The sequence below is a fragment of the Drosophila erecta genome, unplaced genomic scaffold, assembly GCF_003286155.1.
Source record: "Drosophila erecta strain 14021-0224.00,06,07 unplaced genomic scaffold, DereRS2 tig00000000-arrow-pilon, whole genome shotgun sequence".
In the NCBI taxonomy this organism is placed as follows: domain Eukaryota; kingdom Metazoa; phylum Arthropoda; class Insecta; order Diptera; family Drosophilidae; genus Drosophila; species Drosophila erecta.
The window spans coordinates 22,493,479-22,505,839 of record NW_020825194.1 but is presented as its reverse complement, the minus strand read 5'-3'; the positions used below and the strand labels follow the sequence as shown (position 1 = coordinate 22,505,839).

Here is a 12,361-nt window from a genome sequence, read left to right as displayed (position 1 = left end):
GGGCGAACGAAGGGGCAAAAACGCATTCCACAGTTGAATTCAATTAAACAGATTTCAATCATCCGGACATGACGGAAACGTCAGAATCTTCGCCTTGCCCGTTGGTCACCGCGCATGCCACCCTCTGCAGAGTCCGGTTTAGCTGCATTTCTAGTTCACGGCCTGCATTGCGTGAATATGATGAGTAAGAGTACGAGTACGCTTAATTGGATTAGCTGCGACGTCTGCCGGGAAGTGGAAATGGGGAAGCCAAAGTCACTGAGCGATTGCATAACAAGCCGGTTCGACCAGTCGTTTGGAAAAGCGTGTGAAATGGAGTTGTAACCGGCATGATATTCTATTTACTAAATAATTTGACACAATGTCGACTATGATGGGAGAGCATGTGCATCAAACTGCCAAGTGGCTTATGCTAATGTTCCTGTTTCGAAGAAAAAAAAAAATTGTGAAAAAATCAACCTGGAGATGCGGGGCATCGATCCCCGTACCTCTCACATGCTAAGCGAGCGCTCTACCATCTGAGCTACATCCCCTGATGGACACTGTATGTCGTACAATGTACCTGAGTGCTTGCAGCGGTAAGCCCTTTATGTTTGAGCAGAAAGCTTTCAGCATAAGCTTTTAGTCGATTTAATGGAAAAATGTGAGAGCGTTTCATTAGAACTTAGATTTTTAAATAATTTCTTATTAATACAGAAATATTTCTATATCAAGATGTTCTGATCAGTTAGCCTCGATATATGTAATTTATTAAAAGCCATAAAAAGTGCAGAGTGCATATGGAAGAGTGCATAGGGAAAGTCATCCTCGACCCACTTCCATCTGCTTGTTTCGCTGCCAAGTTCAAAGCAATGATAATAGCACATGCTTTGTCAACGAAAGACATAAAACTCCATGCTGCAACATATTTAGCCCATAACAGCACTTTCTTTAATGGAACGCAATCCTATTTCCAGACAACCGACCTTTCGACTTGGGTGGTTCTCTGCAAGGGCTGCAGCAAATTGAAGTCGTAAAAATGCCCGGGAATTGGAGTCATACCCGGGATGCTGACATTGCAGGCGGGTCGTAAAACAGTTGAAATTCGGTGCGTGCCGAGGGTCGGCGTGTTTATAAATGCAGCACACCTGAAATGATCGTAAAGCCAGCACAGACTCATTAAAACGATATTAAAATTAATGTGGTGGGGAGAAAACGAATCGAATAAACCTCAATATCACAGCAGAAGCGGGCAGGTGGGGTCAATTGACATTGAAAGTACAAGCAAAAATGCATGAAAAAAAAAGAAAATAAAAAATTAATCGGCTTGTTCCCGCCCGGGTTCGAACCGGGGACCTTGTGCGTGTGAAGCACACGTGATAACCGCTACACTACGGAAACACATGGAGTTGCTGTGGCGAATAACCCGTTTTACACTTAGCGACTTGCCCTCGCGAAGGAAATCATCTTTAACGTTTTGGAAACTAACACAAATGTTCGATTCTATGTTCGATTTGCATATTTTCCATGCGGGAACACGCCAGAACTTGTCGACAGAAAGCCCTGATTTATGGGCATTCCGATAAGCGAGTAAAAGTGTTTTGAATGCGCTGGTCGCTGTATTTATTCGATATTTCGGCTCAAACGTAACTAGCACGAAACTAGTTGGTTTTGTTAGCCGTTTTCTGATATGAACTATCAACTCTTTGGTTTGGTCAGACCAAAGACACTGAATAATAAGATGCGTAACGGCCATAAATTGGTTTTGCACTATGCCACTTTTTTGTTGGTGGCAGTAATTGCTCTCTTCCCGCTCGCATAAAATTGAGAGCATAAAAATCTAAAAATAGAATTCACTTGCTTGTGTGAGTGAAAACAGTAAACAAAAAAGTTGTGCTAGAAGACGATTTTCGGTCCGAAATCAATTTTGATGTTTTGGTCAATTTCGTTGTGAGCTAAATATTATTTAAAAATTGATGCCGTGACTATTATTTTTTTTAAGAAGTTGTTTTAATATTCTTTAGTTAAAATCGCCGCTCGAATTAGCTACCGTTTACATATAAATATTTTTATTATTAATATCTGTAATATATGTATTTTTTGGTACCCAGGGAACACCACGGGGAGGACATTACAATTGTAAGTGTCGTATATTTATATGACCTTCGAGTCGACTTGAAATAATAAATGTTAAACATAAAATATTTCCATGTTCCCCAACTAAGCTAGTTTTCTAACTATTGCTTTTCGATATAATTTGCTCCTTTTTTAAATTCATTTTATTAAAATTTTGTACTATATATTTATATATTATGTATATATTTATTTTTACTTGTATTCTAATAAATTGCACTAATAAATATACTAAATAAATAAAAAACTTCATATGCAACCTGTTTATTGCAAAATGGAATTCTTGAGGCAGGACCAGCGCACCTAAGAATCACTAAGATCAAATATATTTTTCACGTTAGGAATGTATGTATGTATATATGTGTGTATGTATGTATGTGTGTATGTATGTGTATGTATGTATGTATGTATGTATGTATGTATGTATGTATGTATGTATGTATGTATGTATGTATGTATGTATGTATGTATGTATGTATGTATGTATATATGTATGTATGTATGTATGTATGTATGTATGTATGTATGTATGTATGCATGTATGTATGTATGTATGTGTGTATGTATGTATGTATGTATGTATGTATGTATGTATGTATGTATGTATGTATGTATGTATGTATGTATGTATGTACGCATGTATGTAGTGTATGTGTTACTTGCACAAAGTAGTACAAAAGTCTTAATTAAATCCTGAAGAATGTTTAACTTATTGTCGGAACACATAATTATTGCTGCTTTTAATATTAGCTTAGGAAAAATATTTTCTTGCAGCCCTATAATTCCCAACTAGTTCTAGTGAAGACAGTAAGGCATGTCTTCTAATTTAGAGTCGCAAAGTAGTTCAAGTAATCTGTCTTACCGGTCGAGCAGTGAGTGTAGTGTATGTGTTCTTAAGTGTGATTACTTGCAAGATCAAATTGGCATCCCTCTTGAGTAAAAATTGTCTTAAATAAAGCCTATAAAATGCCCGAAACGTATTTGAAACGCATTGGCACAATGGCAACGTATGAATCAAACGTATGAATAAAAATCTGTCCAGTTTTTACATCCTTTTTTGAAATTTTCAGCCTATTTTTTCCGTTTTTTTCTCAATCTGTCTAGTGTCTTTGGTCAGACTCTAAAAAAGGAAAGCGGTTATATCATTCATTCAGGCGGTGCGTGCGGCGGGTCTATAAATAAGCAGCAAAGGCAATTAGGTGGCTCCTTGCCAAAATTGATTGTAAATTGCACTGGGATGCGGCAATGGATTTCAGGGGCTTCTCTGCGGCTGATAAGGGCAATCGGTCGGATGCGGATTCTAAGTGGAATGGACACCCGCAATGGCCGGCAAACGGGTTCAACTGGCCAATGGCGATACAAGTGACAAGTGAACATGGAAAACTAATTTATGTGGCGCATGCGACAGGAAATGCTAGTGGCCGCTCCACTCGATTCGATGAATCGGAATGCAATATGTTATTTGCCATGTGCTGTGTGCCTGGCAAACCCGTCGACGCCTCGCTGCAATTGCTCAATGAAAGTCGGCCTGTGGTTCTTCGTTCTTGGAGACACTTGGCACCTGAGGAAGGAGAGACCTTGACCGGGTTGTCCCGGCTGGAAACGGTAATACGAAACCACCGCTAAAACGCAACAACTGGCGAACAAGTGAAGAACATATAACCGCCTAACAACACTTTGCTCTTAACAACTTCAGCGACAGCCACTTTTGGCCCCCAAGGCTCTTCAGTCGAAGCCGTGTAAAGGAAGCGTATCTATCGCCGGGATCAGCACTTCCAATTGCACGGAGAGGAAATGTTAATCCTGGCTTGAGTTGGAAACAGATTGATAGGCATATTCCCTTAGTTGCAACTTAATTATGCCAAGTATATAGTTGGCATTTTCGTGCAATTATATATTACCATTTATTTTCTTAAATTCCCATTTTTTTCTCCGAGTGCGTGAGCCGGTTTCAACTGCTGCGCCAGCACCTCCATCATCATCAGCATCAGCAGCTGGCCGGATCATCAACATCATCGCTTGTTGACCAAGTTATGCTACGCGAACAACGATGTGTCATGTCGGCCGCCAGCCAGGGGCAGATGTGGCCAGGTTCCTGAAGTCGCTGGCTGGGATGCTTGGATGGCCGGAGCCGTTCTTCACACCTCCCACAACGGGCGTCCAAAAATTCGCACGCCTGCGGCGCCAGCCGATCCTAACCAGCTGGAGTGGCCAAGAACTAGAGAGGTGATCGGACCTAGACCCCAAAACACCGATGGCTGCGGGCCAACAGCAGGCGCATAGATCTTCCTTTCGCTGTTGCGGTTGCATCTTCATCTTTTATTAATCGCCCCATTTATTTGATTATCTGCGGGGACAGCGGACTGGCTTGGGATAGATTTATGACTCGGCGGCGTAATTTACTCGCTAATCATGCAACACTTTTCATTTTGACACGTTCGGGCGGCTCTCACCAAAGCACCGCCAGCGGTAATTATGTAAATTTCCCCACCAGCACCAGCGGATCCCAGTCACTCCGTTCCGATTCGATCTGCTCCAATCCATCGGATGCCGGGGGGTGCCATTTTATGATCTATGCCTGCTTCGTGCTTAGAAGCGAACTTAACACAAATTGATAAAAGCAGCATCAACAACATGGGGCGCTCCACAGTCTCCACGCTCTTGGACTATTTTTACGATCATCGATCCCGCGTTCTCCTTGTTTTCACTGGCGAACACAACGCTTACATAAATTACGGGCCAGGACCAGGTCCGGTATAGAATTCCAGGGAAAATGCATCCAACATCGCACCGCCTGTGTTTTGACACCAAACATCCGCTCTAAGCCGCAGCCCCATCGAGGGGTTAGGGCTGGCCATCGATTCTGATCCGCACCAGGATCGCGGAGGCGGGGGCCACATCTCATCTTGTTAGCCGTTGCCGCTCATGCGCATGACTGCAATTTAAGCGCCATAAATTCTGTACTCAGCTCCCCATGTCGAAGGCAATATGTCAAAGTTTATGTGGCCTTGCTTTGTACAGGGTAGCAGCGGCATGAGCAGTCGAAGAACCATTCGTTTACTAACACTGCTTACATTTATAATGGTAAATAACAGTAGATATGAGTGTTGGATAGATATAAAAAGGGTGTATCCATTTCTGAATTTCTCTGAAAGTCATAAAAACAGTACTTTATCCTTTTGAATTCCCTGTTTATGTTCTATGTTGTCTTAAGCATAGACTGAATCGTAGTAATACATTTTTAAGTACTAATTAGCTTTAGAAATTTGTATATCTAACTTACTAGCTAGATAATAGGTATGCGTTAATCGAAACCCCTTTTTAGCTTCCCTTAGACTTGCTCCAGCATAATGCCCTTTCAAGCACCGTTCCGCAATGGGAGGTTGGAGGTTGGATTAGATGACTTAATAAGATCTTGGTTGGGCATGGTTCGGGGAACTTGGGCAGCTGGATGGGCTCCCCTTTCGAATGGCTTGAAGGGGGAGGAGAACAGCGCGGCATTAGCTGAGACTTTGCTGTGACATATGCAAATAGAAAAGTAATTAAACAATCCTCAAGCCGTAACTTCGCGAGACATAAATTAGTGCTTAGCATTATAAATAAGCACAAACAACTCCGGCATTTTCTACACGATTAATAACGCCAATTAATCGCCGCAATGGCGGCTGGCAGCAGTTATTGCCATGTAACTGACAAACTGGTCGACAGTTGCTAATGAATTAATCAGCGTGCGGATTAGATCGCAGATTTGCGATTCTGGATCTGAGATCTGTGATCTCCAATCTCCAATCGCCGATCGGAAACCATTCAGACAATCGCATAAAGAGCGTAGGCATTAAATTGCACCAGCGTACAATAGTATTAGCGGCGCTACTGACAAATGATAATTGGTATTTGCATGACAATTAGAGTCGCCGTCAGGAATGGCTGCCCAGATCGGATCAGATGGGCGCCAGGCGACTTTGAGAAGCTGGCTGGCAGTGCGAGGCGAATGGCATTGGTCATGCCGAGCACTTCCTGCATATTTGAGCCGGTTTGCCAGAGCTCCAGCCAGCTTGTCCATGATCAATGAGCACTAATGCCCCCGAAAATGCGCCGCAAGGATGGGATCGTATTTCGTGAACTTGACATTGAAAACAACGGCGAGGGCACATGATGAAGTTGCTCCGTGGCCTGTCAATCCGCTTAGCAGGGGAATTGTGCGATCATTATCACTGATCCCCAACGAAATTAATTTCTGGCCTAAGTGGCTCTTAATTGTTGCAGTTTATTTCGGGAGTGCACCCAAGCATCGATCGGCATTCATTCGGAGGGGCATGTCACTCAGTTTTGTGTGGCAAAGGGCAGACTTGAGTGCGGGGCAAAGGATCAAGTTGCAATGCTGACAAGATCACGCACAAATGCAACTTTGCCCGACTGTCAATCAAATGATGATGTTATTCCCTGCCATCACTAAAACCAAAGGGTTTGTTCAACTGGAATGTGCACCATTAGGTGCTCCATAAGTCGCTGCGAGGGCGGCTTGATGTCTTCAGCTGTTTCTCCCAAGGTGATTCCATAATCTCTCATTGTCCTAAGTACTGGTATTCGGAAGATTACTAGGATGTGATCATTGAATTAAATGAACAAAGATGAATCAAGCGCGTAAGGTATTTATTACACGATGTGCTATTAATTATACCCCTTACTCGTACATTAAAAGGGTGGACTAGGTTCGAAGCTTTTCCGACCATATAAGGTATATATATTCTTGATAAGGGTAGTCGAACTGGCCATGTCCGTCTGTCCGTCCGTTTTGTCCGTATGAACTCCTGGATCTCAGGAACTACAAAAGCTAGAATGTTGAGATTAACCATGGAGCTTCCAGCGGCAACTTAGATTTCAGCAATATAGTAAACCCTTTTATTCTACGAGTAACACACTTATTTCTTTTCCACCATTAATTTGATAATTACAGAGCCTACCCCTCAAAACAATAAAAGCACTGCCTATCAGCTTAAGACATTCCGAACTAGTACAAGTACTTTTTCATTAGAGCTAATCTTGCCTTAAGGTTCGTCAGTAATTGTTCAAGTGTTCCTAGCCGATCATTAACTACATAGTACCATATCTCCCCATGAATTCTAAACGGAAGCATTACCTTGAACCACATACCGAATGGCGAACTATCGCACCTCGACGCAATCGCTAATCAGCAGGAGATAAGCTGTCGATATGGAAGAATAGCCCCAAATGTGTCGGCCATCGGAAAAAGTGAATGCCTATGTTTGAATGCGTGTTTTATTTTTTCGGCAGTTCTTGAAGTGGATGAGTCACCCGTTGGTAATAGCTAATTGTCTTTAAGCCTAACAGAATTATGTCTATGGAAAGATTAGTGGCCGTTGCCGTGATCGGCCCACTTTTTGCCCAGTGCCTGATCGCGTGCCTGCTGACGTAGAACCTTGCCGCTTCCAGTCTTCGGCAGCTCGGGCAGGAAGAAGACGCCGCAGTGAAGCTGCTTGTGGTCGACCACCAGGCGCTTGGCCACGTACTCGACGATATCCATCTCGGTGAGGCGACTGCCGGGGACTTTGGCGACAGCCGCCGCCGCAGGATCACCGTCCACCTCGTTCCACAGCCCAAAGACACAGGCCTCAATCACGTCCGGCAGCTCGGCGATGACCTGCTCAATTTCCTGGGGACAGTACTGGGCGCCATGGAAACGCAGCAGATCCTCCTTTCGCTCCACGATGTGCAGGTAGTTCTCGTTGTCGAAGTAGCCCATGTCACCGGTGTGGAACCAGCCCTGGTAGTCCTGCATGCGCTTCGATTCAATGGGATTGCCGTAGTAGCCGTTCCAGACCTTGCCATTGTGCACTAGGATCTCGCCCGTCTCTCCGTGTCCCAGACTGCGGCCGGCCTCGTCCAAAATCTTGACTCTCACTCCGGGCACAATCCTGCCCACCGACGATGGCTTCGCCACGCCCATATTTGCCGCCACTCCTCCGCACTCAGTCAAGGCGTAGCCGTAGGATATCTGGCCGGCGATCAGGAAATCCTGCAGCTTCAGAAGATTGGCCACATAGCAGGAGCCACCGCCCACGCTCACGAATCGTATGCTGGCCAGCCGCTGCTTGCTGAGGTTGGGACACTTCAGCAAGGAGGCCACCTGCTGTGGCACCACTGTCAACAAGGTCACCTTGTACTTCTCCACCAGCTGCATCATATACTCCGGCGTATATGGCCGATCCGTAATTATGCGCGTGGAGCCGTGGCAGCAGCTGAAGAGCATGTTGAACATCCCCGCCGACCAGTCGATGGTGCTGAAGGACAGCAGCACATCCTGGCCAGTGACAAAGCTGGAAAAGAGTGAGTTTAAGTATTGAAACCAAAAGTTATCAATTTTTAACAGATTTTATTCTTACCCGAAATCAAAGAGACAAGCTGAGTTGCTGATACAAACGGCCTTCGGCAGACCCTTGGTGCCCGAAGTGCACAGGATGGCGACTGTGTGATCACCACCCAGTGGAAGGGTTTCGGGTCTATGGAATAGGGAATCAGGAACATTAGGGCTGCTACTAAAAGCATAACAGCAAAACCTACACATAGTGCAGCTCAGCTTTGGTGGGCTCCAGCCAATCCTCCACTCGCGGCATGCCCAGTCGATGGTTCTTGAGCGTGTAGACGTGGCTCTTAAGCATCCTGGCAATGATGACCAGTCGCGGGAAGCAGTTGCCGTCGCAGAATATCAGCTTTGGCCTGGTGATGGAGAACAGATGCTTTATGGTGTCCTCGTCCTGCCAGGGACTAACTGCGTGGAAGGGGGTTCCATTTAGCAGACACCCCAGTACCACTGGCATGAGGTAGGTGGTGTTGCTGCCCACGATCCCCACCACACTATCCTGCTTCAGGCCCAGAGCCTTCAGTTGCTGGGCAATGCGAATGGCAAAGGTGATAGCTTCGCCATTGGTTAGCGCTGTGCCTTCCGTATCAGAAATCTAAGGGCAGTAACTTGGCCTATAGTGCTATATTATTATATTAGCTAGGAATTTCAGCCACCTGACATATACTGCTGGGATGATTCCGCATAAAGGCAAAGAGGATTTTGCCAATCGAGCAGTCCGCATCGAAGAAGCTCGCCGGCCTTGGTCCGCTCCAAATTTTGGTGTATTTATCGAACTGCGTGGTCGAGCGATCCATTGCGGCGACTGATAAGCCTAGCCCCGGTATCAACAAACGATTTTCTCTCCGGGCGTGAGTCCGGATCCGGGTCCGGGTCGATCAACGGTTCCTCAGCAACTGGAGACCGAGCGACGAGTTCGGGGCACTCGCCATCCATGGCTTCCATCTTATCGCTTCCAATCGCCGAAGCTCGAAAAGCTCGCTGGAAGGCCTTTCCAGCTAGATAAGACCAAGTCGCACGAAGTCAGATGGCTAAAAGGAAAACCTTGACCGGCGACTGCCCCTTTCATGACCCTCTTATCATTTATCTGTGTCCTAGATAAGTATATAAAATAAAGCTCTTTCTCTCTACTTTATAGTGGGTTCAGCCCAATCTAATTACAAATGTTATATACCAATTGACTACATTTAGTTTAGATATTACTTCCAATCTATACATGTCGAAAAATAGATCTCTGCATATAACAAAAATTTCCTTAAAATAATTGTTTGGCCTAGCTACATTTAAATTTTTGGCTATACTATACTATTTTGCTGAGCTCTTGGCCTCCAGGAAAAATGCCTTGTTCGCCATGCGGTTGGTTTTCCCATTGGGGCTGCGCACCAGATCCTCCACGATGATGGCTCCTCCGTTCAACTGCTTGTACTTGGCGTCGATATGGCTGGCCACATAGTCCACAACGTCCTGGGCCGTAAGGGCACTGCCCCGTTTCTTGACCACGGCGGCGGTGGCCTCATCGCCGTTTATCTCGTCCCACACCCCGAATACACAGACTTCGGCCACGTCTGGCATCCTGGCGATTACACTCTCGATTTCGTTGGGATAGTACATGATGCTCTGGAACTTCAGCATGTCCTTCTTGCGCTCCACAATGTATATGAAGCCGTCGTCGTCCACGTACCCGAGGTCGCCTGTGTGGAACCACTTCTGGGGGTCTCTCATCTTGTGTGTTTCCTCCGGATTGCCGTAGTATCCGCCCCAGTACTGGCCATTCCAGAGGCACAGCTCACCCACCTCATCGGGCCCCAGGGATTCGCCCTTTTCACAGGTCACTTTGAGCTTAAGTCCCGCCACCAAGCGACCCACTGAGTTCGGCTTCTCGTCGAAGTGCAAGTTCAAGGCGGCCATGCTGCCCAGTTCTGTGAAGCCGTAGGCGAAGTGTAGGCAGTCCGTGCTCAGGCGACTCCTGATCCGATGCTGGGTCTCTACCGAAGCCCGAGATCCGCCAAAGAGGTAGTACCTCAAGCTCGACAAGTCGGATGTGGTGAACGCGGGAGAGTTGACCATCATGGCCATGTGGGCGGGCGCTTGAATTACCCACGTGATCTGGTGCTCCTCCACGAGTCGCATGAAGAACTCCGGATCGAAGACGTTATCTGCTATGATGCGTTTTGTGCTGAAGACCCCGGATGTCACCGTGGTGAGCAGACCCGTGATCCAGTCGAGGCAACTGTGGCTGTACTGAACGTCGTTGGTGGTCAAGGAACTGGGAGAGCATTGATTATTTACTGATTTGCGTCTTTAGGGGCCTTACTTACTGGCTGGAATTCAGTATCTGCCGGCTGTTGGTGATGGTCACAGCCTTTGGGATACCCGTTGTGCCCGAGGAGCAGAGAATGGCCAGAGTTTGGTCGTTGCCCTGTTCCAGCCGCACTGGCTGGAAGTTCTTCTCAATGGGAGTGGCCAGGACTTGCTCGATCCTCAAAGATCCCGATGGATGGTTGCGCATGGTGACTATCTTTGCATCCAGTTGTGCCGTGGCAGCTCGCACCTTCTCAAACTCATCCCCATCACAAAAAACGATTTGTGGCCTGGTGATGCTAAACAGCTTTTCGATTGTACTTTGTTCGTACGAGGTGTTGAGCGAGTGAAATGCGATTCCGTTGAAGAAGCAAGCATAGGTCACTGCCGAAATGTGGGTGGTGTTCCGCGCTATAATGCCCACTATATCCGACTGAAGGAGGCCCAAGGATCGCATATAGCTGGCGATGTGCATCGCGTTGGCCTGCAGCTCCGCCCTGGTCAGTATCGTGTTCTCCGTAGCCGAGATCTGAAAGGTTAAGTCTCATCCAAGTGCAATCCTCAAAGGGTTTCACCCACCTGAGCGATGAGCTGCGGATGCCTGCGCATCTCCTGGAATATAATCTCCCCGATGGACAGATGTGGGTCAAAGTAGTGCTCCAATGGCCCGCCGCTCCAGATCTTGAGGTCAGCATCGTAATAGCTGGCTGGTCTGTACGGCATTCCGAGCAGTTGCAATCCGTGTGCTGTCTGTGCAAGGTGTAAGTTCTGGACTGAGTGCACACTGCGGTGGCAGTTCTCCTTTTATAGCGTCGCGCCAAAGATACTAGAATTATAAGATACGTAACGCCACACGATTTTTTGCACACGATTTTTGGGGCTGGCTCTGGAGCTGGCTCCAGGCTCTCTCGGATTTTGTTCAGAAGCCGGAGAGAGACAGCTCTCTTGCACGCATACAGCCACAGCCGAACCCTGTATGTGTGCACACGTACACATATACTCATACATGCCCTTCCCTTCAGAAGTACAAAGTACTTCGCAGTCGAGTACAAGGTACTCGTAAGTAAAGAGTAAAAAACTCCAATTTTGCTTTGCCTTCACATAGTAATGGTGAATAAATGCACATAATAATACCGAATTATTTTAATAAATTACTTTATACAATAAAATATGTCGTTAGGGTATTCAGCTTGCGACGTGCAAAATATATTTGATCTTGGGTGCGCTGGTCCTGCCTCAAGAATTCTACTTTGCAATACACAGGTTGCATGTGAAGTTGTTTAACTATTTGGTATATTTATTAGTACAAATTACTAGTATAGAAATAAAAAAATTTGCATACTTCTGCAAATGAACAATATTCAGTATTTGAAATGAAAATTTTGTTGAATGTTTTTGTTATATTCTAATTTGGTATTTGTAAATTTTTGATTTATTTATTTGATTTTTTATCCATTATCCATTTTTATTTTGGGGCGCCAAATTTACTGTTTCTTCTTTGAGTTATATAGACAAATAGATAGATCTCATAGATACTTTTTTTCCGAATTTAATAATATATCCGCA

At 45.6% G+C, this 12,361-nt stretch overlaps 2 protein-coding genes and 2 non-coding genes across 4 annotated transcripts; all 4 read right to left on the bottom strand.

The window, feature by feature from the left end:
• Positions 1 to 460: 460 nt before the first annotated feature.
• On the bottom strand, positions 461 to 533 carry Trnaa-agc. Its single transcript has one exon. It is a non-coding gene; the product is annotated as a tRNA-Ala (tRNA).
• A 774-nt stretch (positions 534 to 1,307) lies between these two features.
• On the bottom strand, positions 1,308 to 1,380 carry Trnav-cac. The gene has a single exon. It is a non-coding gene; the product is annotated as a tRNA-Val (tRNA).
• A 6,000-nt stretch (positions 1,381 to 7,380) lies between these two features.
• LOC6554105 (4-coumarate--CoA ligase 3) lies at positions 7,381 to 9,440 on the bottom strand. The gene is made up of 4 exons (XM_001979465.3): positions 9,151 to 9,440; positions 8,695 to 9,089; positions 8,517 to 8,633; positions 7,381 to 8,450 (listed from the first exon to the last, which is right to left on the bottom strand). Exons 1-4 carry the CDS (start codon positions 9,289 to 9,291, stop codon positions 7,484 to 7,486), a joined length of 1,620 nt encoding a protein of 539 aa, XP_001979501.1. The 5' UTR covers positions 9,292 to 9,440; the 3' UTR covers positions 7,381 to 7,483.
• A 171-nt stretch (positions 9,441 to 9,611) lies between these two features.
• Positions 9,612 to 11,575, bottom strand: LOC6554106 (luciferin 4-monooxygenase). Its single transcript, XM_001979466.3, has 3 exons — positions 11,375 to 11,575; positions 10,813 to 11,324; positions 9,612 to 10,760 (listed from the first exon to the last, which is right to left on the bottom strand). Exons 1-3 carry the CDS (start codon positions 11,516 to 11,518, stop codon positions 9,800 to 9,802), a joined length of 1,617 nt encoding a protein of 538 aa, XP_001979502.1. The 5' UTR covers positions 11,519 to 11,575; the 3' UTR covers positions 9,612 to 9,799.
• Between the last annotated feature and the right edge of the window lie 786 nt (positions 11,576 to 12,361).